The sequence below is a fragment of the Lissotriton helveticus genome, chromosome 1_1 (assembly GCF_964261635.1).
Source record: "Lissotriton helveticus chromosome 1_1, aLisHel1.1, whole genome shotgun sequence".
Lineage (NCBI taxonomy): Eukaryota > Metazoa > Chordata > Amphibia > Caudata > Salamandridae > Lissotriton > Lissotriton helveticus.
This window is the reverse complement of record NC_136057.1, coordinates 465,619,796-465,646,070: the sequence shown is the minus strand read 5'-3', so window position 1 is coordinate 465,646,070 and position 26,275 is coordinate 465,619,796. Positions and strand designations below refer to the sequence as shown.

General features: G+C 47.3%; 1 protein-coding gene across 2 annotated transcripts in view; it reads right to left on the bottom strand.

The window, feature by feature from the left end:
• EFCAB6 (EF-hand calcium binding domain 6) overlaps window positions 1–26,275 on the bottom strand; it is an 803,637-nt gene that overhangs the window by 291,739 nt on the left and 485,623 nt on the right. For both annotated transcript variants that reach the window (XM_078673866.1, XM_078673867.1), the window contains 2 exons: window positions 22,204–22,439; window positions 19,166–19,262 (listed from right to left, as the gene is read on the bottom strand). In XM_078673866.1, coding sequence (XP_078529992.1) covers window positions 19,166–19,262; window positions 22,204–22,439 — 333 coding nt within the window. The remainder of the gene's footprint in view (window positions 1–19,165; window positions 19,263–22,203; window positions 22,440–26,275) is intronic.

Here is a 26,275-nt window from a genome sequence, read left to right as displayed (position 1 = left end):
GCTGTGGAATTCTTATAGCACGTTGGACTGTTAAAGTCCGCATGACATATTGTACCAATTTTCTATGTATTTGAATTAATTGTTTTAGCTGAGCTAACAGTTCTGGACCTGTCATCTGTTCAATGTCAGGATGTGGTGTATAGCTGGCTAGTACCGGCCATGTTGCTCCTGGTCTACCTAATGGACTGAGCCTGGTAATGTGATTTTGATGTTGTAGGGCGCCTTTAAACCAGAGCTGATGCTCTTGGTAAGTTAATGGATTTTCAACGTCCTCGAAAGGAGCGTAATCCGATGGAGGTTCCTCTATCTTATAGCAGTGGAACACATGTGTTGTTGGATTTGCTTGTGGAAAGATAATCCATGAATAGAATACCTCTGTCTGCCGATATTCATGTGCCTCTATGACAAATATAACCCTTCCACCTCTTGGTGATAGGCCATTTTCTATAAGCTTTATAGCTATACTTTTCCGGGATGATTATACCATCATCGTCATCTTCGTTAAACCCTGTAACGTTTAAACCCGGTCGGGTATTATTTCCTGCTGGTCCACCGTTCTCAGTGTCGCTATCCGACATTTTGTTGAAAGTCTTGCAGAGCAAGTTTCAAGGAAACAAAGATAAGGTGAACAATATTTTGAAACACTGTATCCTTCAACGTTGAACAAAACCAAAAACTAATACATAGGATTTTTCGTCCTACTTAGTTATGGCAGATATTTTTCCCTTTAACCCACTCCAGACATCTATTGAAGTATTTTACGGGAAAAAGGGGTCTCTGTGAAAAGCACGACTGAGTTACTCTAGTATCTAGCATTAAATGAGTGCCTTACCAAACGTTGGGCGCCATGTAGTGTAGTTCCTATATTCCCAATAGGCTCTGCACATTGGAATAATATATCCTATAGATTAGACGTAGGACTGAGGTCTACTAGGTCTCAATCGAATATATACGAGACTTAATTGTAAGTGCCAGCTAGCTCAGAGGTCACTAGAAACTTTCTCGAATGAACACGAAGGGATTAGTTTCTGACAACCGCATAAACATGACAACTTTGTTTCCCCAAGATAAAACTGATCTTCAGAGTCGTGGAAACAATAGATAGATATTTTACTCAGTCAATCGAGCATGCTTCGTTTCACCAGAGGTGCAGAGAAAATAGAGACGGCGTTTTCAATAAAAGTATTTATTGAACAGGCTTCTTTCTCATGCAGAAGAAATGAACTGCTACAATCGTAATACTGGCTGCAAAGTATAATGCGTACAGCAAAAAGAGTATTCTAAAATAATACTGTAAAAACATGGTATGGTTTCTAAGCCATAGAATACATACATAAACAATAAAAGGTTTAAAAGGTACTCAACTGGTGCTTCTAAAATACGCCTACCCCGGTGTCCCTAACCTAAGTCTGGTACGAGGGATGGGGTAAATGAGGTGTAGCATAAACCTAGTATTCTTTTTGCAAAGAATCTATCCAAGATTTCTCTTAGGGTCTAATCAGCTCCGTACCTTGGTTTAGAATGAAGGAGGTCTGGTATCTCTCTGTCTCAGGACTCGATTTCCCAACAACCTGCAAGTGTAGCTTGGAAACACTGGAGCTGGATTTCTCGGCAAGAGAAAAGACAGCGTCTCTCTCAGTGCGTCTGCTAGAGGGTCTGCTTCCTTCGGCACTTGCTGTAGCGAGCTACGTTGGGCAAGTAGATAGTCGAACTGCTCCAAACCACCGTGTGTTTGCTATGGCAATTGTGGGCATATTTATACCTTGAAGGTGCCGAGAATGACGTAAAGGTGGACATAATAACGTCATCAAAGAGTCTCAGTTCTTCGAAAACTCCATGAGTTCTTGGACAAGTCAGTATTCAAGCAAGGGGAAGTCCCTAACTGCTGAAGCCGAGTTTTTCCAAGAAAGCGTTGTAGATTTTCAGAACTAGTGGAAGTAGCCATGCCGTATTTGGACTGCATGAGCTATGTCTAAATAAGGGTATGATTTCTATGCCTATATAAGGATATGGTGATTTATACCTATGTAAGGGAATGAATTGGGAAAGTTACACTAGGGTCCTAAAATGCTATACAACACCCTATGATTTCAGATCACAGTTATTGAAAACCAATAGTGCATTTTTTTGTGCTAGTAAGAATCATATTAGCTTGTAAAGCTTGTTAAAAAGCACTGATACAGAAGTACCTGTATAAGCAATTGTTAATTATTGTTTATATTGAATGATAACATTTGAAATGCATGCGTGTGGCAGCAGCATCCATTATGAGCAAGATTCATTTTTATTTTTTTTATTTTAGTGGCCCATGTTAATAACATTTTTTTTCAATGAAAGTTTGGCATTGCACCAGCTTTCCACAGCCAGGCCTAGAGCCTTTGCCAACGCTTTTTAATTAGTTATACTCATCAGACACACAAGTTGGGCTAATTTTCTCTCACTCCTTAACAGTCAGACAAACTGCGCTGCTAATGTTGCTGTTCAACTCAAAGGAACAATAATGTTCAATCTCCCCATAGGAAGTAATCAGTCTACATATATATCTTACACACACTTAACCCCTGGGCAATTTGCTACCACTACAATTACAGTACTACAACAGAAATTAAAAACATACAGCCTGATTCATGAAGCGAAATAGCGCCCGCAATGGCTGCGAAAACGCAATTGCGGGTGCAAAACACGGAATCGGCATTCAAGTACGAAATAGCGAAATCGCTAAAAAATAATAGCGACCGGAATAGCGATTACGCTGTAAAAGTCGCAGACTCCGGGAAGCCGAGCATTAGCGATAATGAAATAGCGACCAACCACGGAATCTGCGAATTGAATAGCGAAACGCAATATTGTCTCAATCGGCATTCATGAAAGAAATACATTAGCGAAAAAGCGCTAAATCGCACATTTGCGCGGCGCAATTTAAGGACAACTCAAAGCAGGTGGTAACCATAAAAGCCATGATTAACCAAATTTTGAAAAACTGTTAGCCAATCACCAACAGGTCCAGGCCTGACCAATCACACATAAGGACATTCAGCAGCAGCAATAGGCGTTCCACAATGCCTGGGATGTACATGGTGGTGAGGCGGCGAAGGCTACAGCGAGCAGCACGGAGGAGACGCATGAGGCAGGCAAGGATTTACCGGCAGCGGGTCACCTTGCTGGGGCAAACCAGAGAACAGATTTATGCTAAATACAGGCTGAATGGGGAAATGATCACCTGGCTGATACAAGAACTCGACCCCATCATGCAGCACCCAACAAGGCGAAACAATTCTGTGCCCACACATGTGCAGGTATTGTGCAGCCTGCACCTACTGGCATCCGGCAGTTTCCAGGGCATAGTAGCCGCTGCTGGGGGGATATCCCAGCCCACCATGTCACGCTGCCTCCACACTTTTGTTGACGCCATGCTCACCCAGCTCCACCGGCACATCACATTTCCCACGAGCCAACAGGATTTGGACCTCACAAAACTACAATTTTATAATGTTGCCCATTTTCCCCATGTCCTTGGCTGCATAGACTGTACCCACGTAGCCATCTGCCCACCAGCTGGCACGGAGTATATGTACCGCAACAGGAAGTCGTACCACTCCCTCAACATACAGATGGTCTGCAATGCCAAGACCATCATCACTGACATTGTGGCCCAGTACCCAGGGAGTACCCATGACTCCTTCATCTTCAGGCACAGCGGACTCCACACACGACTGATCAGGGGAGAGTTTGGGGAAGGACACCTACTTGGTAAGTACACTTTGTCGACAATGTCACATTGCTATGAAGTAACTGCGCTGCACAGGCAATCAACATCTGCTCCTCTCATACAGGTGACAGTGGCTACGCCCTACGGGAATACCTCCTGACCCCTTACCTCAACCCTGCCACACCTCAGCAACGCCGCTACAATGTTGCGCACATCCGGACAAGGAACTGTATTGAAAGGACATTTGGCCTGCTCAAGAGCAGGTTCCGTATACTGCACAAGACAGGTGGGGCCATGTATTACAGTCCTGCAGCGTGCTGCCACATTGTGGCTGTCTGTGCAATGCTTCATAACATTGCAACCAAGCGCCGGATACCAGTTGACATCTCAGGCAGTGAATCTGAGGGGGACGACCGGCCACCAGCACATGCGCACCATGCACGCGGGGAGAACCCAGCTGAAGGCCACAGACGTCGCAACCACATCACAGCTAACAATTTCTAGCCCACCCCCTTCCCCCACCCCACATATCACAATTGCATGCAAACTGTAATGATTACACAAGGCGTATGTGTGCACCAAAATAAATGTATTTGTTATTATCACAAAAAATAATGGGTCTTGGAAACAACTATTTACAAAATGCAGTATTCATGCATACTGCATGACACGGTCCATGGCAGGCTTAAGTTCAGCCTGCGCCTGTGTCCCTGACACAATGTCATTGGCGCCTCCGGCGCACAATTTGCATGCGCCTGGGAGGCTCCTCCTCCTCCTGGGCAGCTGGAGCAGGCGTAGCCCTTGTGCTGCGCCTAGGTGGGGGGGCCTGCGTGGCAGAGTGGCTGCTGACACTGGAGGCACCCTCACTAGCATCATCACCCCCCACAATTGCCGGTAGCACAGGTGCGTACAGTGCGGTGACGGCGATGGTCAAATGCTCCAGCACCCGGGTAATATCTTCGCAGCACTGGACCAGTTGGTGCTGCTGGGTCAAGGAGCGCCGCGCAAGCAGGGTGGTGGCATTTGCCGAGACATAATTGGAGCGGCTGTAGGTGGACAGCCGGCTCAGCAACTGGTGGTGGCGCCTGCTTGCAACACTGCGGTGCTTCACCAGCGCTGCAGTGTTGTCTTCCATAGCCGCCGTCATGCGGTCCATGGCCGCCGTCATGCGGTCCATCCTCTCCCCGACTCCAGCCACATTGCGGCCTATCTTATGGAGCTGGAGCTGGATTGCTCCCTGCTGCTGGGACTGCCGCTGGTGTATGCGGAGCATGCGCCGCTCCACGCTCAGGCAGGCATGGAGATGCCCATTGCCCCGCCTGCTGTTGGGCCGCTGTGTAGCGGATGTGGCTGGGCCAGATCTCATTGGCCGTGCTGCAGGTGTTGTTGCAGCTGGTGTTGCAGGTGCCGCAGCCACTGGAGGCACATTGGTGGGGTGCCTGGCTCTGGCAGACGGTGGGCCTGCAGGTGTTGAAGCAGCAGAGGCGGGGGGCCTGGCCTTGGCAGCCGGTGGGCCTGTAGGTGTTGATGCAGCAGAGGCGGGGGGCCTGGCCTTGGCAGCCGGTGGGCCTGTAGGTGTTGATGCAGCAGAGGCGGGGGGCCTGGCCTTGGCAGCCGGTGGGCCTGTAGGTGTTGATGCAGCAGAGGCGGGGGGCCTGGCTGCTGGTGTTGGCGCTGCTGCAGGGGCTGGTGGCTGTGTCTCAGGTAGGGATTCCTCCTCCTGGGCCTCCTCATCGATCAGCAGCCTCTCACTGTCACTGCTGTCTCCCGCACCTGTGAGGGTAAGTGGATACTCATTAGGTGCATGTGACTGTCAGACGTGCAGATGTTACATGCATGCTGGGTGTCATTCCCTGGGTGGCTGTGTATTTGCGCACTTTGGAACCTTTCTGGCCGCATTGTGGTACTACTACATTGTGGACATACTACGTCTCCCACAATGCTTCAGGGCATTTCCTGATGCACAACATAGGCATGACTAAGGGCCAATGAGTGAGCCTATTTGGTCAGGGGCGGTCATAGGGGACAGGGTCGCAGTCGCATGCCACTTACCTTGGGTGTCTTGGGTGGGGCGGGAGGAGTCCAGAGGGGTCACGCCAACACACGCCTCCCTCTCCAACGTGTCCTCTACCTGGTCCTCCAGGGGGGTGTTGGGTGGGACAGTCGGTCCACCACCTCCGGTGCCTGATGCCTCACCAAGGCGCTCCGCAACCCTCTCCTTGGCACGGCCTCGGAGGTCGTACCACAGCTTTTTGAGTTCCTCCAGAGACCTGTCCGCAACGCCCACAGAGTTCACACTGGAGGCAATCCCAACCCAGATCCTCCTCTTCTCCTTCTCTGGGACCCTCCGGGAGTTGGCACCAAACAGCTGGTCGTGGTTGGCCCCCTTCGATGAGGTTCTCCAGCTCCTGTTCGGAGAATTTCAGTTTGCGCTTGCGGGCAGCGCTGTTGCTGGGGCCTGGCTGGGGTTCCTCCGACATGGCGGTCGCTATTTCGGCGGGGTTGTGAGTCGCTAACGGCAGTTTAGCGGCAGCTTTCGGTCTTCAACACTCGACTGATAGCGTCACTGTGTTGTTTGGGGGTGGGATTTGGCTGCTTCCTGGTTGTGATGTCATCACGGTGCTCGTAATGCGTCTTCCCGTTTTCCAGATCCCGCGAGATAGCGACTCGCATTCCCGATCGCACGGGATTGCGAGTCGCTATCCCGTGCGATCGGGATTGCGAGTCGCTATCCCGTGCGATCGGGATTGCGAGTCGCTATCCCGATCGCAGGTAGCCGGAAATAGCGATTTTTCTGCGTTTTTTGTCGGTCGCTAACGGCTTTAGCGCCCGCGTGCGAGTCGCTATTTTTTCCCCGAAAAGTACATGAATGCCGTTTTGCGTATCCTCAATAGCGAGTCGCTATTAATCGCTATTAGGGACACGCAAAACGGCCCATACATGAATCAGGCTGATAATGCTTTAATAGCATATTAACAGTTCCAGTTTAAAAAACCTTATAGTGTATACATCCATAAGATCTTAGCCATATTCATAATGAACGTGCTATTCTTGAAGTTAAAAACTGTTTTAAAAATAGAGAAATCTTACAATTGAGATCTTCTCAATACTGCGCAGAACAATTTTATACCATGAGAATAAAACTAAATTTTAACAAAAACAGGAAGAGACAAACAGACAACAATTGTCTAAACAAACATACTAATCCACTCAATCTGTGGTCAATGATAATTCTTGTAGTGTCTGAATCACTATCTATTGTATCCACAGTTTACACAGATTCAGTATTACAAATTAAGTCAACACGGATCACGGATAATTTGATAGCCACCTTCTTCAGGAACAGCATATTAATGCTCCCACATACAAAAACACAATAACTCAAGGGAAACATTTATACAAATCTTAAAAGGGACCTGTGTCTGATAGTTCAAATCCCAATAGGGCTTCTTATATAGACTCACTACCAATGGGGGGTCATCCTCATTTTGGCGGACAATCCTTCTGTTGGTTAAGTCACCATTCAGGCCAATATTATCCAGGTTCAAATTAAGCCATAGGGGAAGTGTGTCCTCGTTACTGGATAGGGCAGTTTAGATTATTTTTTCAGCTCCTTCTTCAGAGCAGCTATTTTCCTTCACTTATACATGCTTCGTGGATGCCGATGCGCATTTTAGATGAGCAAAAAACCCTTTTGATGGAAGGATTGCCTTGTTACTGTGTGGAAATAGAAGTTTAGTTTCTTGTTTTTCTGCACTTTCTAATGTGAAGGAAGGTTGAGCTGCCTTGTTGTGGATTTTTACAATAAATATTTTGGAATTAGAGTGCCTTTCTATTTTACTACATGCCCTGAAACAATACAAATTTACAGAACAGACATTTGCTTTTATTTCTTCATAAAGATCTCTAGGCGATGGTGACTCTACAACTGACATGAGAATATTAGTTAGTGGCTCTCTGGGACTATTTCTCAGAGTGTACCCTAAAGAGACACAAGTTGGTGGATGATCAATTAAATTATGAAATAATTTGAATTAATTCTTTTAATTTCAAAATGAAACTAGTGGCATAAACAATATCCATTGAGCCAACTTCTCCAACTGAATGAAGGAAGAACTTTGAGAAGTTATTGAGCTTGTTAGCCTCTGCTGTATCCTGGGAAAGAATAAGCAGTGGCAATAGTATTTGTTAGAAACAAAAAACGAGGTCTTATTTACATGGATAATCCCATTAACATGCCTTTGTCAAGTACAAGTTGATATCTCTCAAAAATAGTTCGGGTCTGATTATGAGTATAGTGTCTTGGGACCGGCGTACTGTTGTTGGCGGTCCAACCGCCGCCTCCTCGGCGGTCTGAGCGCCCGATTATGAGCAGTGTGGGGACACCAATTGAGACTTTCTACTTGCTGTTATTCACAAGGTTTTGTGACAACGCCTCGCGGAACCCGCTTTGCGGGTCCCGCTTCGTCTGGGGAGTGCTCCTGAGGTATTGGCCCCTGCTGGGTGAGAGACAGGGCTGCGAGCGCGGACCGGGACTCGCTTTCCCAAGAGTCCCGGCTTGTCCAAGGCCGAGTCAGCTGGCCCGCTCTCCCTGACCGCCCCGCCTAACCTCCTCAAAAGGACCCTCCCTGCTGCTGCTACGTGGGACACCAATTGAGACTTTCTACTTGCTATTATTCACAAGGTTTTGTGACAACGCCTCGCGGAACGCGCTTCGCGGGTCCCGCTTCGTCTGGGGAGTGCTCCTGAGGTATTGGCCCCTGCTGGGTGAGAGACAGGGCTGCAAGCGCGGACCGGGACTCGCTTTCCCAAGAGTCCCGGCTTGTCCAAGGCCGAGTCAGCTGGCCCGCTCTCCCTGACCGCCCCGCCCCGCCTAACCTCCTCAAAAGGACCCTCCCTGCTGCTGCTACGTGGGACACCAATTGAGACTTTCTACTTGCTGTTATTCACAAGGTTTTGTGACAACGCCTCGCGGAACCCGCTTCGCGGGTCCCGCTTCGTCTGGGGAGTGCTCCTGAGGTATTGGCCCCTGCTGGGTGAGAGACAGGGCTGCGAGCGCGGACCGGGACTCGCTTTCCCAAGAGTCCCGGCATGTCCAAGGCCGAGTCAGCTGGCCCGCTCTCCCTGACCGCCCGCCCCGCCTAACCTCCTCAAAAGGATCCTCCCTGCTGCTGCTATGTGGGACACCAATTGAGACTTTCTACTTGCTGTTATTCACAAGGTTTTGTGACAACGCCTCGCGGAACCCGCTTCGCGGGTCCCGCTTCGTCTGGGGAGTGCTCCTGAGGTATTGGCCCCTGCTGGGTGAGAGACAGGGCTGCGGGCGCGGACCGGGACTCGCTTTCCCAAGAGTCCCGGCTTGTCCAAGGCCGAGTCAGCTGGCCCGCTCTCCCTGACCGCCCCGCCTAACCTCCTCAAAAGGACCCTCCCTGCTGCTGCTACGTGGGACACCAATTGAGACTTTCTAGTTGTTGTTATTCACAAGGTTTTGTGACAACGCCTCGCGGAACCCGCTTCGCGGGTCCCGCTTCGTCTGGGGAGTGCTCCTGAGGTATTGGCCGCTGCTGGGTGAGAGACAGGGCTGCGAGCGCGGACCGGGACTCGCTTTCCCAAGAGTCCCGGCTTGTCCAAAGCCGAGTCAGCTGGCCCGCTCTCCCTGACCGCCCGCCCCGCCTAACCTCCTCAAAAGGACCCTCCCTGCTGCTGCTACGTGGGACACCAATTGAGACTTTCTACTTGCTGTTATTCACAAGGTTTTGTGACAACGCCTCGCGGAACCCGCTTCGCGGGTCCCGCTTCGTCTGGGGAGTGCTCCTGAGGTATTGGCCCCTGCTGGGTGAGAGACAGGGCTGCGAGCGCGGACCGGGACTCGCTTTCCCAAGAGTCCCGGCTTGTCCAAGGCCGAGTCAGCTGGCCCGCTCTCCCTGACCGCCCCGCCCCGCCTAACCTCCTCAAAAAGACCCTCCCTGCTGCTGCTACGTGGGACACCAATTGAGACTTTCTACTTGCTGTTATTCACAAGGTTTTGTGACAACGCCTCGCGGAACCCGCTTCGCGGGTCCCGCTTCGTCTGGGGAGTGCTCCTGAGGTATTGGCCCCTGCTGGGTGAGAGACAGGGCTGCGAGCGCGGACCGGGACTCGTTTTCCCAAGAGTCCCGGCTTGTCCAAGGCCGAGTCAGCTGGCCCGCTCTCCCTGACCGCCCTGCCCCGCCTAACCTCCTCAAAAGGACCCTCCCTGCTGCTGCTACGTGGGACACCAATTGAGACTTTCTACTTGCTGTTATTCACAAGGTTTTGTGACAACGCCTCGCGGAACCCGCTTCGCGGGTCCAGCTTCGTCTAGGGAGTGCTCCTGAGGTATTGGCCCCTGCTGGGTGAGAGACAGGGCTGCGAGCGCGGACCGGGACTCGCTTCCCCAAGAGTCCCGGCTTGTCCAAGGCCGAGTCAGCTGGCCCGCTCTCCCTGACCGCCCGCCCCGCCTAACCTCCTCAAAAGGACCCTCCCTGCTGCTGCTACGTGGGACACCAATTGAGACTTTCTACTTGCTGTTATTCACAAGGTTTTGTGATAATGCATCGCGGAACCCGCTTCGCGGGTCCCGCTTCGTCTGGGGAGTGCTCCTGAGGTATTGTCCCCTGCTGGGTGAGAGACAGGGCTGCCAGCGCAGACCGGGACTCGCTTTCCCGAGAGTCCCGGCTTGCCAAGGCTGAGTCAGCTGGCCCGCTCTCCCTGACTGCCCCGCCCCGCCTAACCTCCTCAAAAGGACCCTCCCTGCTGCTGCTACGTTGGACACCAATTGAGACTTTCTACTTGCTGTTATTCACAAGGTTTTGTGACAACGCCTCGCGGGTCCCGCTTCGTCTGGGGAGTGCTCCTGAGGTATTGGCCCCTGCTGGGTGAGAGACAGGGCTGCGAGCGCGGACCGGGACTCGCTTTCCCAAGAGTCCCGGCTTGTCCAAGGCCGAGTCAGCTGGCCCGCTCTCCCTGACTGCCCCGCCCCGCCTAACCTCCTCAAAAGGACCCTCCCTGCTGCTGCTACGTGGGACACCAATTGAGACTTTCTAGTTGCTGTTATTCACAAGGTTTTGTGACAACGCCTCGCGGAACCCGCTTCGCGGGTCCCGCTTCGTCTGGGGAGTGCTCCTGAGGTATTGGCCGCTGCTGGGTGAGAGACAGGGCTGCGAGCGCGGACCGGGACTCGCTTTCCCAAGAGTCCCGGCTTGTCCAAAGCCGAGTCAGCTGGCCCGCTCTCCCTGACCGCCCCGCCCCGCCTAACCTCCTCAAAAGGACCCTCCCTGCTGCTGCTACGTGGGACACCAATTGAGACTTTCTACTTGCTGTTATTCACAAGGTTTTGTGACAACGCCTCGCGGAACCCGCTTCGCGGGTCCCGCTTCGTCTGGGGAGTGCTCCTGAGGTATTGGCCCCTGCTGGGTGAGAGACAGGGCTGCGAGCGCGGACCGGGACTCGCTTTCCCAAGAGTCCCGGCTTGTCCAAGGCCGAGTCAGCTGGCCCGCTCTCCCTGACCGCCCCACCTAACCTCCTCAAAAGGACCCTCCCTGCTGCTGCTACGTGGGACACCAATTGAGACTTTCTACTTGCTGTTATTCACAAGGTTTTGTGACAACGCCTCGCGGAACCTGCTTCGCGGGTCCCGCTTCATCTGGGGAGTGCTCCTGAGGTATTGGCCCCTGCTGGGTGAGAGACAGGGCTGCGAGCGCGGACCGGGACTCGTTTTCCCAAGAGTCCCGGCTTGTCCAAGGCCGAGTCAGCTGGCCCGCTCTCCCTGACCGCCCTGCCCCGCCTAACCTCCTCAAAAGGACCCTCCCTGCTGCTGCTACGTGGGACACCAATTGAGACTTTCTACTTGCTGTTATTCACAAGGTTTTGTGACAACGCCTCGCGGAACCCGCTTCGCGGGTCCAGCTTCGTCTAGGGAGTGCTCCTGAGGTATTGGCCCCTGCTGGGTGAGAGACAGGGCTGCGAGCGCGGACCGGGACTCGCTTCCCCAAGAGTCCCGGCTTGTCCAAGGCCGAGTCAGCTGGCCCGCTCTCCCTGACCGCCCTGCCCCGCCTAACCTCCTCAAAAGGACCCTCCCTGCTGCTGCTACGTGGGACACCAATTGAGACTTTCTACTTGCTGTTATTCACAAGGTTTTGTGACAACGCCTCGCGGAACCCGCTTCGCGGGTCCCGCTTCGTCTGGGGAGTGCTCCTGAGGTATTGGGCCCTGCTGGGTGAGAGACAGGGCTGCGAGCGCGGACCGGGACTTGCTTTCCCAAGAGTCCCGGCTTGTCCAAGGCCGAGTCAGCTGGCCCGCTCTCCCTGACCGCCCCGCCCCGCCTAACCTCCTCTCCACGCCTATAAGATCCAGCGACTTACGCTGCGCGGGAGCGCGCGGGAGCGCCCGGGGCGAAGCCCGGGCAAAGGGCGGGCCCTCTACGGCCCTCCAAGGCCATACAAGACTTGGCTTGGCATACCCTCTAACTCCTACACTCTGATCCCGGTTTCAAATAACTCTCTACTCACAAGCTCATTCCACAAGAAATGTCTACATCTGTAGGTGAGGATCTTTCATCCAGGGTAGGAGTATCTATCCTTGGCCCCCTGGATAAATACTTTTCTAGAGCTATTGCAGATGTTGATAGAGATATTGCATTGGCTGAGCGACGCGCGGCACGCCGCCTCTATCGAACTAATAAAAAATACTCCTATTGTCTCCATCTCCAAATATTCCACATCTAGATAATGCCTCCATGGAAAATACAGATGCTGATTTATTCAACACTGAGAGTATTCCCTTAATTTTTCAAGTTAGCTCGTCTCCAAAAAATACCAATATGTCGATATCCGTTTCCACTCAGCCAGACACACCTCCCCCTACCAATCTAATTATTGACCTGATTGATCTTAATACTCCTATAGCTCCAAAGGCTTCTGAACATCCTAGTCCAAGTCTTTTTGGGGCTCAAATAGGCTCGGGGGCTGATCAGCAAGTGCAAATACGAACTTCCCCTTCTGGGGACCCTAGATCATTAACTGATAATAATCCTTCTAAAAACAAACATGGAATCATTCGCCCGCCTCCTAAAAAACGAAGGAAAAGAAGCACGAGTAAAACAGCGAGTCCTGCTTGCAAATTGTTGCCTCCTAAAGTCTCTCTGAGAAAAGAACTACTCGAAACTGTACAAGGGGTCTCGACTATTTCATCAAATATAAACTCTTCTCATGTCCCACCATCTTTGCAAGACTTTATTGGTGCGATGGAACACCTTCTAAAAGCTTTGCTACTACCAATAGCAGAGAGAGTTAAGAGACTAGGTGCCCAACTGGATACACTTGTCGAAGGATCCAAATCAAAATCTCTAATAAGAAATGATGTAGTAAAACCAATAAACTTAAAGGAGGCTGAAAAAGTAACAACTAAGGTTAAAACAACACCCGCAGTAAATACACCTATTGTACATTTGCCTTCTGTCAAAGCTAAATCAGCGACTATTAAGGTCCCCACTGTTACCGAGAAGCTGCCCCATAAATTACAGTCACAGTCCTCTCAAATAAATGCACTCGTGGAATCAGCAAGATTAGGGAATGAAAAGACCCATTCCCAGCTGAACAAGGATAAAATTAAATCAACCCAAATTCGACGTGAAAGAAACGTGGATTTACCCCCAGATGCTTCTAACAATGTCATCATCTTAACAGGGGTTTCGCCCTTATCACCAGGAACCCTTGAAAATCATACAAGCTTAAAAAATAAAGTCATCTATTGGCTATGTAACAACAGGCCACTCCCACCCCACATAAATGGTATGATAATCACTGTGCGGCGAACAAATTGGGTTGGAGTGCGCCCAAAGGACATTGAGGGCGATGTTGTAATTGTTACCTTTAAAGATAGCAGAGTTATTCCGCATATTAGGGACTGGTTCTCAGATTCAAACAGGGGGTCGATTACTCCAAAAATGTTGAGCTACTTTTATCCTGAATCTTTGATGCCCCGTAAAAACTATCGTACAACACAGCTCTATGACAACTACTCTTTTCCCCAGCGCCATAGACAATTATATAACCCTCACCCCCCAAGGCCAAGAGTCATGGAAAACACATTTCTTCGTTCTTTCCCACATGGTTTAGCCGGTTATGGTCAATGTCTGTCACCTATAACTCCCCAGTGGAATATTCCTTGCTACAATCAATATGCGCCTCTTTCCGGCTTGGACGATATTGAATGACTTTCCATCTTAGATGCAGATTTGACAAACTGCTGTGAATATCGTTTTAAATATCAACAGCCGAACATTGTGCCCACAAAACACTCAATTGAAAAAACATATTGGGAGAGGTTAAATGGCGACGAGGGTGTATGGTTCCCTTCTCGTAAAAACAGTACCAGGAATAAAGGAACTTTCCTTGAGTTTTTGGACCCTCAAAAAAATCTTCAACTTTCTATATTTGGTTCTCAGCTCGATACTAAAGCTCCAGGTAATACTAGGGCCCTATCTAGATTGGAAAGCCATGAGATAGGGAATGTCACTGGTACAATTTCTGATGTAGCACCCTTATATAGTACTTCCATGTGTATCAACTTAGATCTTAGTGGGACAGTTAGTCGGGTAGATCTATCGGACCCCTTAACTATACTATCCAGGGCAAACAAGGTAAATAACATAGAGGCATCCTACAAACATCCTGAGAATCGAGCCACATTTCCCCAAATTCAGATTCTTAGCTGGAATGTGGCTGGTATTTCCACTAAAATAGGTCTACCATCTTGGCTTGATGTGGTTAACTCTTACTCAGTCTTATGCTTTCAGGAGACGTGGGTGCAAACCCCGGTACATCTTCTGGGTTTTCAGACCTTCCATTCACCGGCGCTACAGAGTAAACAAGGAAGAAATAGCGGGGGGCTGTGTATTTATGTAAATGTTGTTGGAGGTTTGAGTGTTCGCAAACATTTTCTTAGGGAGTCTTATCAAATTATTTCCATCCAAATGGGTAAATCTCTAAACTTGTTAATAATTAATCTTTATAACAACATGCCATCACATGAATTAGAGAAAGTGCTAAATGAATTGACCCATGCTGTGGTGTCCGTCAAAGAGCTGTTGGGGGGTGAATGGGCTATTGCTCTTATGGGTGATTTTAATTGTCACACTTGCCAATTTGCTCTAAGGGGATTATGTGAATCTATTTCCACCCCTGAAAATGAAATCGAAGACATCTCAAACCATTTTATGCACTCAAAAACAGGGGAGGCATTAAATAACTTCTTAGCACATTTTAACTTAGCCTTTGCAAATGAGTTATGTTCACCACCGAGACCTTTTAAACCGTCTTTTCATGGAAGAGGCTCAAATTCTATTATTGATTTCGTAATCTTTTCTAAGAGGCATGCTCCTCTGATATCCTCATGGGATACACTAGACCAGATATATGGTGATCACTACCCCATAGCCATAACTATTCTATTACCATCTTCTACCATCTGTCACAATGCCCATCCTATAACCTATGATCAACCAATTACTATAGGGGCGACAAATGGTTATACCCTTAAATGGGAAAAAATTGACCCTCCTAGTCTCCTAAAGAATTTATTAGAGACGAGGCGGGAAGAGGTACATACTTGTCTGTCTATGACTGAACACCCTCAAAAAATCCTAAAATCTTTTTTAAAAATACAAGAAACCTTAAAAAAGTTAATTACCCGCCAGTTCAAGCCAGGTACTTTCATACCTAAAGGATGGTTTGATAATAACTGTACAAGAGCTTTAAAGATTTTGAAGAAGGCCTTAAATACCATCCCGAAGTCATTACCCGAGATACGCCGGGCTAGATCCCGACACGTTATAAAGACTAGGATAAAATCTTTGAAAGCGGAGGCTTGGCAGACACTCTTGTTAACTTGTGAAAGCCATGATTCCTCAGCTTTTTGGAAGTTTGTTAATGCCCCACTTCCGTGGATTAAAATGCCTGAGAGGAGGTTAGACCTGGCAATTGATGGAGACACTTGGGCTGCATATTTCCAACAACTATATAGCAAACCAAGTCCTCCCGGCATGCCTTCATCGGACCTTACTCCTCTCTCTCATAGTACCACAATGTGCCAGAGAGAGGGTACCCCTAATATTGTTTTTTCCTGTGATGAGGTTATTCTTGCCATTAGGGAGAGCCCAAGTGGTAAGGCCCCCGGTCCAGATGCCATCCCAGTGGATGTCTTCAAGGCCGAAATAGATTTCTGGGCCCCGCTATTAACATCTGTCATGAATTGTGCAAATGTATATGGTCAAATTCCAACTTGGTCAGAGGCAATTGTGGTACCGATATATAAAAAAGGAGATAGGCATTTACCCTCTTGTTACCGTCCTATCTCCTTGCTTGACGCCTTAATGAAGGTTGCGGGATATATTATTTTAAAACGCATTCATAATTGGACAGAGGAGGCAGATGTTCTATCTAGACTCCAATATGGCTTTCGAACTGGTAGGGGCACAGTCGAACAGAGTTTGAATTTATATTTCTTAATTTCGAAATATGTGGAGGCTAAAAATGGAAATCTATTTGTCACATTTATAGATTTGAGCTCAGCGTTCGACTGTGTCGACCACAACCAGCTATGGTGTGTTCTTGAGCATATGGGATTAAATTTATCTATTCTTAATTTTATTATTGCTTTGTATAGAGACGCGGGGGCTAGGGTGCGGTATGACCAGAGAGGGGAATGCTCCCCAAGATTCACCATTGCTAGAGGTGTGAGGCAGGGGTGCATCTTAGCCCCCCTGCTTTTCTCACTATACATAAATGCTGTTGGTGACTATATGCAGAGTTTTGAATGTGACTACCCTAAGGTGGAGGGTCATGCTGTCCCAATCTTGCTGTACGCAGACGATGCGGCCATACTGTCTCAAACAAGGTTGGGGCTCCAAAGGGCTGTCACTAAATTCACTCTTTTCATGCAAGAAAAGGGTTTGAAAGTAAATATTGGTAAGACCTTTTCCTTGGCCTGTAATAAGGGAATTAAGAAAATCCCATGCCCGATATTCATTGAAGGTAAAAAAATAGACACTGTGGAACAATTTCCATACTTGGGCATTTGCTTTCATAGAAAGGTGACCTGGCAGTCCGCTGTAAAAGCCAGGAAGCTTGCTTTTATTAGAGCGATTGGTGCACTCCGAGACTTTGCCAGCAAAATAGGGGGGAGACCAGTCAAGCAGCTTATTACCATCTATAAAGCAAAGTGTGTGTCAACTGCAATTTATGGGGCTGGTCTCTGGGGGATCGACATCATAACATCCATCCAGAAGGATGAAAATCAGTTCCTAAGGTACCTCTTAGGGACGCCGAAGTCAACGTCCACTTATTTGATTCACATAGAGTTGGGGCTTCCTTTCATTTCCGACATAATAAAATCAGAGCCCATTCTTCTACGGCATAAGATTTGGACTACTACAGAGACGGCTTTTAATCGAGAAGTAATTGCTGATTGCCAAAAATTGGAGGGGGCTAAACATATAAAAATGGATGTCTTTTGTTAAAAGGTTATGTTTTGAAATTGGTCGCCCAGAGTTTTTTACCGACCCATTAAGTTTGGAGCAAATTTCCAGGAAAGCCTTGAGAAAGCTCTTAATGGATCATCTAGAAGCCAAAAGATGGACTATTCAAAAGGACAATAAAACTGTTTTGGCTTTTCAAAGAATTACAATGATCCAGGGATTACAATTATATCTCGCTACTGTTATTTCTTGTTTCTCAAGAATGCTCCTCTCTAGATTCAGACTGGGCTCCTTTTTTCGGTTAATTACCTTTCCTTCCTGTAATGACTGGTCCCGTAATCTGCCCCCTTGCCCTTGTGATGACATTGCATCTCAATCCAATATTCATTCTATACTTTTCTGTAAATATTATCTAGTACCTAGAAAACTTTTATTGAAACGTCTATTGAAGACCTGGGGTTTGCGGTCTTGCAAAGACGCTTTTGACCGTTTACAACAACTGGAAAATAGGGACGTGATATTTATTATGGAAAAGTTTTTGAAATTGCTGCTAAAATTTAGGAACTCATTATGATGTGACATATGAATTTGTATATTTAGTGATTGCTTTTTGAACTTTTTTAATACGGTTTTTATGGAAAATGTTAAATCATCTGTTCCTTGTGAAGTTATGTTTTTCTTTTGGCATTTTCTTTTAAGACTTATATTTGGATTTTAATTATAAAATTGATTAATGTAATCTATGCTTTTATGATATCCTTGTGATAATCGAATAAAGCTTATTTGATTTGATTTGATTTGATTTGAGCAGTGTGCTCGGACCAAGACCGCCGCAACTGCCAGGATCTCGGGTCCTGCAGTGGCAGCAGTGGGGAAAGCAGTAGTCTATGGAGGCACCGGCACCGCAGTGGGGATCACAACCTGCCTTTCCGCTGACCTTTTCATAGTGGGGACTCCACCATGAAAAGGTCAGTGGAAAGGTACAGAAGAGGCCTGAAAAAAAGCCCCCAGGGGATTCTGCCCATTGGGGATTGTGGCTGAGGGCACATGCTGTGCCCCCCTATGCCGACTATGTCGTGCACGCACTGTGTAACATGCACGACATGGTGCATGGCAACGGCGCGCCAGATGTGCATGTGGAGCTGTACTGTGTCCGCATGTGGTTCAGGTTCTCTCTATGATCTGAAGCATGCCATTGCACTGCTGCCACAACACTGCCAGCCCACAGCAACCTTGCACAGCAGAAGTCGGGATACTGCCGGCTTGGCGGCATTCCCCTGTGGATGGCGGAGTGACCGCCAAACTCGCAATCAGCCCCTTAATAATTATAGAGGCATTTAACTCCGTTTGGACTCTGAAAGCTGGAAATGGCTAACAATAAACATCTTGTTATTATAGCACATTATGATTATTCAGTATAATGTTATATAAAAAAACATAATTTCGCTGATGACGTCTTAGCTAGACAGTGTACCAGAAAGCAAACAGAAAGAAAATGCAAAACAATTGAAAACGAATTTGCACTTGTTTTCAGTCAGAATCTTGCTGTACCGCATTGATAGTACGACTTCTGTTGAAATTGCACTGATGTAAAATTATACAAATAGAACAAGAAGTAAAAATCCCTTAGTCGGTGCAGCTAATAATCTGAATCTTAGTTATTTCTACAGTAAATCTTCTACAGAAAATACCTACCAATTCCATGGGTAGGATTAGGATATAAAATGTAAATAAACAATGTTTGAAAAGCAGATGCATGTTGAGTCATGAGCGCATGCTTTTGGTTTTCAGGGCAATAAACACACTATAATACCTGACATTTGGCTATGAATTCCTTTCTAGTTATTGTGCCAGTGTTCCATTTATAATTCAGTCTTTTAAACATGGCCTCTTCCCAAAGGGCGGGCTTTGTGCGCATTTCAATAACATGTTTTTAATGCATTAAAATATTTCAGGCTTACCTTTGCCAGGTCATGCCACCGGCTTTTTGCTTTGACCACAAGGTAATCATGAGCCTGTTCGCACACTAGATCAACATCGTCCAGCTTACATTGTGGGCTTTGTAAAGTAAAAAACAGAAGAAAAGTACATGTTTTAGACTGGTCAGGGGTGCTACGGAAAGAGGCAATCAGGCAAAAACGTCATGCAGCATAAACTCGGCTAAATGTATAACAGAACCAAAAGCACAGAAAGAATGCCAGTAATTTCCATTCAGCCTGTTTTCCAAACTAACAATACCATTGTGAATTGTTAACAATAACGGTGCCAAGCTGAAAAACCCAGCATTACCGCATAGGTGCAACATTCCACCCCTCGGGTTATGGGGGGAGGGATAACGTGCAGATAGATCCCTTAATATTCTACCTCTTTGCAGAACAATATATTTAACTTTGCAACTTCCTCTACACGCCCAGGCCCACATCCCACCACTCACTTTCGCCGGAAAGCTGCAAGGATCTAAACAACGTTGACAATGGTATAGAAGTGGTCTCTGAGGACTACCTGGTATGACGTTACACCCCCTTTCCGGAATCGACAATTCCAATCCCTCTATCTTCTATACCACCATGATATAACTACACTGACTCCTGAGATCAAGAGTTCCCCTCAGTCAATTCAAACGTACCCTTTAGTGACACCTCATCCTATAGGAATGTATGATTAAGTAACACAGTATAAGGTACCCAGAGATGTACATACGTCCATAGTGTAACTGTAATTCATTATACGGCTAAAACAACATTTTATTATGGTTTGTGGTCTATTGATCACCATACAGCACATAACTTAAACTCCGCAATCATCACACTGGTTTATGTTATTCTCCCTATCATCACCAGTCATGCTATGTGCCGACATGGTCCTTCTGTATGTAATGCCCTACCGGCAAATAAATAAATGATTTCCTCTCATGTCATTTCAGAGAACTTTGGGCCTGATTACAATGCCGGGCAGTCAGGAGACCGTCGACAAGCGGGCAGGCGTATTTCAATGCGACCACTGCATTAGCAGTCAGAAGTCTGCGGTACCACGGAGTGGACATGCTGCGGCAATGGAAAAGTGCTGCAGCAGATGCTGGAACCATTGAGTGCCTCCGACACATTTGTGCTCAGTGTGACATGCACACATGACAGTGCCAGGAGAAGGGGCACCCAGACACATGGAGAAGTGTGGCTCACTGGTTAGAGGAGGCAGACCTGGAAGCAGAGGTCAGCCCGGGACCAGGGTTCAATTCCCGGCTCGGCCGGGTATTGAGTCCTAAAATGTCCATGGACTCGACAATTCTTGCTCCGGTGCCTACTCGATTCACGGGTTCACACTCTGCGACTCTGGGCAATAGCTTGCTTAATCTCCACAACGGCCCCTCGCGGCGGGATGCCTGGCTTTCACCTTGCGGATACCCTGCGGGGGTTATCTCACAGGGGAATACCAGGACGGGTTCCCTAAGCAAGCGCTTAGAAACCGCTCGGTGATTTGCGCTATATAAATTCCTGTACATTTACATTTACATTTACATTTACTATGGGCCCGACATCCTCACCGAGCCCGGGAAGCAAAGAGCACTTTCCTAGCGCAGACGAGAGACGGCCCTTTGAGGTTCAAAGGGAGCGCGAGAAGGATGAGTGGCATTCGACACAGGAACTGCATGAGGGCAGCTTCGGAGAGAACGCCAAGGGGAATGGAGACGCGGGCAGCTGGAGGTTGGGAAAGGCGGCTGCGGCGTCTGTAGACGAGGGACCAGGTGGATTTCCTGTCGAGGTTTTCCCCGGCATTGAGACTCCAGCTGCTGGAGTGCAGCAGCAGTGCACTGGAGAGACCAAAACAGAGGACCCCCGAGTGAAGTTACTCTACTGTACCAGCTACAGTCCCAGCGACCCAAGAAGTGTGATGGACACCTCAGCTTCCAAACCATGACCCAGCAGAGAGGTCGTGGTCAGAGGCAAGTACTGCATAATACACTGTGCTTTTGGTGGGGTGCTATGAAATAACAGGCACATTACGCACGTGGGAGGTGCATGCGTGTTCTGGGGTGGTGTTATCACAGAACCTCTCCACCACAAACCCCTGCTGCAAAAACACACCCCTGCCCTGGTGAAGTTGGCCCGTAGGTGAGCGTCCCACAAAGGAATTACACATTTTAATTCCTTGTTTTTGTTTTGTTTCCCCTGCTCTATCTACCTTTGGATGCCCTGAGAGATGTGACGTTTTGTTGAACAGAGAAGACATGTCTCTGACAACCACAGCCATCAAAGACTATACTGAACTCACTTCCTGCTTTATTTTTTCATTGTTTAATAAACCCAATAAACCCATACTTGTCCAAATGCCAAAGACAGTGTGTACCGGTCCTATACTTTATCACAGAGGGTTATCAAAATCCCGACAGTGGTGCCTGCCTCAGCACCGCCTTCATTCTGGGACACTACTCTGACTGCCGCACAGTCGGTATCTATGATCCTGGCAGAGGCGGCAGTCTTGCATTCGAGAGCACCGGGTCTGACCGCCAGTATCATTCGTTCGGACCAAAGGGCTGTTGGTGGTCAGACCACTACTAATGGCCTGCCGGCAGTCCAACCGCCACGATCATAATCAGGGCCTTTATTCCGTAAATTCATCCAATTTATGGGCTGCTGAAATTAAGGTGAGGAGACGGTCTTCGACTGTTGCACTCTGGGATATGTGAAGTGGACACGCTCAGTAAACAAAGGCTGACAAACTAGCTAATGTCAATCTGTAAGACCTTGGGTGTACACAGTGGTAGATATACATTTCTGGATTTAAAATGGGACAACAGGTGTGGACAGTGTAACAACTCGTTGACAACTAATTCTGACCTTTGCAGAAAGTCTCCTGTTATTCTAGTGGTTACAGCCCATGATTTTGTACCCCGTTTTATTTAATCCAAGCAACCAAACTGTCAGGCGAATCCTGGACCACGGACACAATACACTCAACTGTTGGAAGGGTTAGCAGGAGACAATGAAAGTACAAGTTTTACCTGTGGGAAGAAAGCTGCTGAAAGGTTTCCTTCATTTTCCCTTGCAACTGGAACAGTTCGAGGAAGTCCTTGTAGCTTAAAGTGGAGCCCATGTCTAGGCCCAACATCTCAAGCAGACGCAGGAACTCCTTCTCAGTGATGACGAGCACAAAGCTTTCAAGGAGGCGGCGAAGATCATGCATTGTGACAATGCCATCCCCATTGCTATCTGCTTTGCGGAAGATTGAGTATGTTTCCTATGAAAAACATTTGATAACACATCAATGGTGTAGCAATATGTGTTTTTAATCTTTTTTAAGTGTCACTATTATTGTATTAATACTAAATGCATTATATCAACAGAACATGCTAACATAGATTGGTACACCCTCCCTAAGGTATAAATACTGTATCAGAATATCAAAATTCAACATCTGCAAACCTTCTCCTTCTTTTTAACTTCTCAATACATTTCTTATCAACTTTAACCCCCTCAGATGCTGAGGCTTTCCAGTCCCCCATACTGAACCGTTTTTTGATATTTGGGGTGCTTTGTGCTTAGGTCTTTACACCCAAAAGGTATCCAGCCCAAATTTGCGTAATCTTTTCAACCACACTCAAGATCCTAGAAGTACCCAGACTTTGTGTATTCCCCTATGGGAAACCGAGACACAGACACGCGACACGCCGCTGCTCTCAACTCGGAGTACTCCTCTTTGGACAGGAGATGATAATATAAAATTGACTACCGGTGAGGACCAACACAGGTATTGGAGAAAGTATACGCTTTCCACTAGTAACATGCATATTAACTTTAGCCTGATTTGATTTTGACCTGAGGAAGTTAGTGGGAGATTAACCCAAAGATGAAACACATGTTGGCTAAATTGGCTACATCTGCCATTTGGATAGACCCAGCATTCATGAGGTTCTGAATACAACTTCTGAAGTACAACGATGACAAACTGGCTGTAATATTGCTGAACTAAAAATTGGATATGTGGAATAAAAAGAAGAAGTCTCTGACTACTTATTTGTAGATTTTGCATCTTATAGGACATTTGCTCAGGATAAAGACTTTTGTGTTAATGACATTTGGGACTTCTTAGTCTGCAAATCCTGAAAACGTGGAGTGGCCGTTTTCTCTTTGTCCTTTTGAGCACTATGAGAACTAATGCTATGTTAACCTGTTAACGATATTTAGCAGAATCTGACCTTGCTATGCTCCTAATTACTAGTCCAAAATATCTGGGTTTGGGAAGGTTGCCTAGGTGATGGCCAAGCTCTGGACTAAGTTCCGCAGTTCCTCTTTTTGCTGTTGTCGCTACATTGCATTTTTAGTTCGTTTGTGTTACAGGCACCAGGTCCAGCCACCCAAGTGGGGTAGCGTTTTTATCTGGAGAAGTGTGCAAATGCTGGATGGTAGGATTTTTTTCGGTCAGTTGCTGGAACTTTCCGTCACAGAAATGTGAGGAAAATGTGTGATTTTAGGCAAAGTTTGAGGTTTGCAAAGCACAGTGGGTGAGAAACATTGTAGGGTCCACCCAAGGTACACCACCCTAGACTCCTCTGGGGATCTAATTTTAAGAAATGTAATGGATTTTCCTGGGTGGCAGCCAAGCAGGGACCCTGTATACTGCAGCCATTCCGAATGGCAAGTAAAAAATGTACCCCACTCTTCGGGTCAACTTGTCAAAATTACACCCAAAACAATCCAAATTTCGTCTTGCTTGCCATGGGGATGTTCTGTACCCCAAGACTGTTGGGGCTTTAGGGGTCGGGATAGGACCAAAACACAGACAGCCTACCCAAACCCCATATTTTGTTTCTAAAACAAAAATATATCCCTTGTGTCTAGTCCCCTGAGGGAAGAATTGTGATAAACCCCCAATAAACCTCTAGTCAGGAGGGCAGAAAAACTGTTGGGCTCATTCTGGGATGAGGGAGCAACCCAATACCTGGGCAAGCAACTTCACAGCACCTTATTTTTTTTACACCATTAATTTCCTGGCGATCCCGTGGTATTTCTTTCTCTTGGGGGCAGATTGGGGTTAAATTCCCCTAAATTACCCGCAGTGGCAAAAAGACTGTTGGTTCTGTTGTGAGTTTGGGTCACAGGTCGATGCATTGGTGGGCTACCCCACCCCTACTTTTGTTTTGCCTTTTGTTCCTGGTCTCTAGTGGGCTTTTTGCCCCACCGGGGGTGTACAAAAGGGGTACACCCCTATGAGCTCTCCAGGAGGGCAGAAAGACTGTTGAGCCCGAGTTAGGGGCGGGGGGGGGGGGACAGGCCCATGCCCTAAAAAACATAGTACAGTTTACATTCCCTGGTACCTAATGGGCTCTTTGCGCCCTTAAGGATAGCAGATTGATGGACCTCATTCTTTCCTGATTGATCCGCTGCTCTAGATACCATCTCCCACCACATTTTCATTTAATGCCTACACGATTCCAGCATTCATGAACCAGCGCTCCACTGAATCTGCTCTTTCCTCACAGGCTGCTCCCGGATGGCCAGCCTGACTTCTTTAACCTCGGGTGCCGCCAAAACTGTCTTTGGAGTTCCACAGGGATTCTTGCTTAATCCCATGTTCTTTAATGCCTACATGGCCCCATTAGCCAGCATCCTTTTCACCCATAAAATCAATGTCATATGCTACACAGACGACACCTAGCTCATCCTCTCCCCTCCAAAACATTGAACACCAAACCAACTTCTTCACCTGCATGTCTAAAGTCGACAGTTGGATGAAAGTCAACTGCCTCACAAACAAGATAGAAGAACACCTCGTGAGGGGACTACACTTCGTGATTTGCAATTCTTGGACCCACACGCAATCCAACACTCATTTTTCCCTTTTTTTCCTTTCTTTCTCTCTTCCTTTCCTATTTTCTTCTTTCCTTCTATCTATGTTTCCTTACGTTCCTTTCCTTTTATGTTTTTCCTTCTTTCTTGCTTTTTCTTCTTTCTTTGTTTCTTTACTTTTCTTCACTTCCTTTCTGTGTATCTGTTCCTCCTTTCATTCTTTCTTCCTTTCTTTCGTGCCTTCCTTCCTTTTTTCTTTCTTTCCTGCCTTTTTCCTTGCCACCTTTGCTTACTTCCTTTCATTTTTCTTTCCTTCTTTTTTGTGTTCTTTCCTGCTTTCTTCCCTTTTGCTTTTCTTTCTTTCCTTCATTTTTTTCCTTTCTCTTTCCTTTCATCCTTTTTTCTTTACAAGCTATCTTTTTTATTTTTTTCCTTCTTTCTTGCTTTCTTCCTCAAAGGTACGAGGCTGGCAGCCATTGGCAGAATAATAGCCTTGTTTAGGTCTGTGTTAGACAAAATCTTATTATTTTACTAAAATTATGTGTGCGGCATAATTACCTAGAGGGGTTTTCAGCCCCACTTCATCCATTTGTCTTTGCTTGCGTCATTCAAATTTTCTCTAACGTACTTGAGCATGTGTTAAGGGGCAATGCGTCAGCCCACTTCAGCCACTGGCTGACTTCACTAGGAGTTAATGCATGCAGCCCTTTCACAACGAGCACATCCACACACAAATTAGTTCCATTCAGTGTCAGGGCCTACTATGGTAATGTGTGCTTTTTTTTAGACCAAAATATTTTTGACTTTATTCAGTGTTCTTTTTTAGATTGACAAATGCCTGGGAGCTTCCTGAACGATAATGTTTTGCAATAACTTTGATAAAACAAAACAAGACTTGCCAAAAGGTTGACAGACTACACTGGACCTATTGGCTTCGCCATTCCATGTTGCAAATGTAATGACTCTAGGTGATTGATAATGTTCTAAACTTTTTTCCCTCTGTCTGCTATATGTACAGCATATTTTCATATTTATGAAATGTTCCCATATATGTTTTGCAGTGTTCAATACCATTTTCCCAACCTGATTTTTCTAAACATACAAACAGGACCTGCATCATGCACCACAAGGTTCTTTATCAAAAGTAGCCAAAAGGCTCATTCAGTGCCTTGTACCACCTTGTGGCCTGTGCAGGAGGACAGAGGACAGCATCTTTCGCATTCTCATTGCTTGACAATGTACTCATGCCCCTGACATCTGAGCCTAATGTAAGACCTCAGAGAATCA